The sequence below is a fragment of the Dermochelys coriacea genome, chromosome 26 (genome assembly GCF_009764565.3).
Source record: "Dermochelys coriacea isolate rDerCor1 chromosome 26, rDerCor1.pri.v4, whole genome shotgun sequence".
Taxonomy (NCBI): domain Eukaryota; kingdom Metazoa; phylum Chordata; order Testudines; family Dermochelyidae; genus Dermochelys; species Dermochelys coriacea.
Genome location: NC_050093.1, coordinates 1127113 through 1129478, shown reverse-complemented (window position 1 = coordinate 1129478; position 2366 = coordinate 1127113). Strand labels below are relative to the sequence as shown.

Below are 2366 nucleotides of genomic sequence, written 5' to 3'. Positions count from 1 at the left end.
GATAGGACAGAGGTTTATTCCTCAGATGGATTAACAACCTCTCTCTTGCAAATGAGTCTGTTTTACTTGGCAAAAATTTCTGAATGTGTTCTCCTTCTCTGAGCATCCCAACCAAGGCTGTGTGTGTAAAATCTATTCCTCACATGAGTAAAGGAAAACTTTTGCTCTCATTTTTACAAACAAGGAAATCTGGCATCTTAACTGTTAAATCTGACTATAATTATTCTGTGTTGAGATCGCTCTGATGTCATTGCTGTAACTTGATCCTTCCAGGGTTTTTTTGCTCTGGATGCCTTTAAATAGCAGTTCTGTGAATATGTTTTGTACTGATCTCTCTGATGAGTCCTAGAAGGCAAATACCGGTGCATCTGATATAGATGAAAGCAAAGAGAAGCAATCAAATTTCAACCATGTCTACATCCTTAAGAGTGAGCCCATCTGTCCATGGCTATCGGTTTGACACAGCCTTGCGAAAGAAAGCTGTGGCCAATATCTATGAAAGCACAGATCAAGAATCTCTTCAAAAGCTCTTCAAAAACTCTGGAGACAAGAAAGCAGAGGAAAGAGCCAGGATCATACTTGACGCTGATCAGGACTTGGAGGAGAAAACACGAGCATTAATGGCACTAAAGCAGAGAACAAAAGACAAACTTTTCCAGTTTCTGAAACTTCGGAAATATTCCATTAAAGTTCATTGAACTATCTAAGGAAAAGGAGATGGAAGAAAAGCTATATTTAAAGAACAAGACTGAGTTTGTGAAATCTTAACAAATGTGATATTCTCCACAACCATGGAAACTTCTGGCAGGACAAGTGAACCCTGAAAAGGGTCATAAGCATTCAATCCAATTTTACACACTGCAAAAAGGTTCCTGGAGTGATTGAAAACTCTCCAAATGCGAAAGAACCGGTGTCAGCAACAAGAGAACCAGAAAAGCTTACGTACGAGTGAAAGAAACCAACATGTTTGGCAAGAAACATACCCAACGCGCTTCCAGGCACAGAACTATGGGACAATGACACAAGCACCCAGTCAGACTCAATTTTCTCAGTAAATCTGAGGTGAAAGCACAATAGAATGTTTTCTTCTACTTGTTTACTGATTTCATCTTTTTTTTAAACTCGTTTTTATTGAATCTTTAAACGATTTCTAAGCCTCACTGTTGTCTACTGGGATGGAGGGTTGTAGTGATTGATCAGCTATTGATCATTTATTTTGCATTTGTTAAAATGCATTAAAAATACACCACATGGGTGTAACAAGTTCAACCTTCAGGGAGTGCATTTTCTTTAGAAATCCTATGCAATTGTATCTCTTTTCTCATTGTTATGTGGTATACTCGTATCATGAATTTTTTGCACAAAAGCAAAAATAATGAAGTTCCTCTCCTGAACTGAATTTACTGTGAAAGTCTTTTTAAAGATATTTTGTTCATTTCTTATTGATATTAATATACCATAATTTCAGAGCTTACTTGTAGATAGTGTGTTAGATATTAGAAATACTCCATGGTAGTGTTTTATGACAATGCTATAATTATGTTGACTATAATTTATTGCATATGGTGAGCTACAAACCTAATAAATTATAATGATACTATATAACCACTTTTGTCTGCAATGCTTGATTCTAAAAGAGCGTGGGTTTCTATGTTCTTGGCTTTTTACTTTTTAAATATATCCTTTTGTGGGGATGTGGTGAAATATAAGATCTCTTTCCTTAACTGCCAGTCAATCCATTTGGAAGCAGATTCTTAAAACTCCTGGGTGTAAAATCCTGGCTCCACTGAAATCAATGGGAGATTTGCTATATTGACTTCACGGGAGCTGCGATTTCACTCCTTGTTACTAAACTCTGACTTTGGTGCATCCAGGAAGCTGCTCTGATAGAGCTTAAATGGAAATCATCAGACTCTTAACGGCTGATTCTCTTAGGCTGAATTGCTAATGGTTAATATTAAATCAATGGGTATATTTTGCACTTTCTCCCTGAAGCCTCCAATATAAATTATTTAGAAAATAAATAGTAGCAAACACAAATAAACAATCTGGTTCCTCCAGGCTCCCATCTTTCCTGCAAACGAGGAGATTTATGGATAATCCACTGAAATCAATGGAATTTTATAATTGACTTCAATGGCAGCAGAATCAGGCACTTACAATCTCTCTAGCTGTTTATATTGCAGCGCTCACCATGTCGCTTATGTTCAAAGTCATTAAACACAGCTACAGAATAGCTATTTATAAACATATCCTCTAATAATCTGTCAGCTGAAAAAAATAAATTCCCATGACCCAGCTTACTCCACTGAAAGTTAAAATGATTCAGAGTAATAGGCCAGCTTCTGCTTTCTTATAGTGAAAAA

At 36.5% G+C, this 2366-nt stretch overlaps 1 protein-coding gene across 1 annotated transcript; it reads left to right on the top strand.

Annotated features, from left to right (window-relative positions):
• Positions 1 to 308: 308 nt before the first annotated feature.
• On the top strand, positions 309 to 1608 carry TCIM (transcriptional and immune response regulator). The gene has a single exon (XM_038384975.2). It carries the CDS (start codon positions 378 to 380, stop codon positions 696 to 698), a length of 321 nt encoding a protein of 106 aa, XP_038240903.1. The 5' UTR covers positions 309 to 377; the 3' UTR covers positions 699 to 1608.
• The last annotated feature ends 758 nt before the right edge of the window (positions 1609 to 2366 follow it).

Bases quoted from the DNA above. Each gene is read 5' to 3' on its own strand.
- TCIM (XM_038384975.2), top strand. From the start codon at position 378: ATGAAAGCAAAGAGAAGCAATCAAATTTCAACCATGTCTACATCCTTA.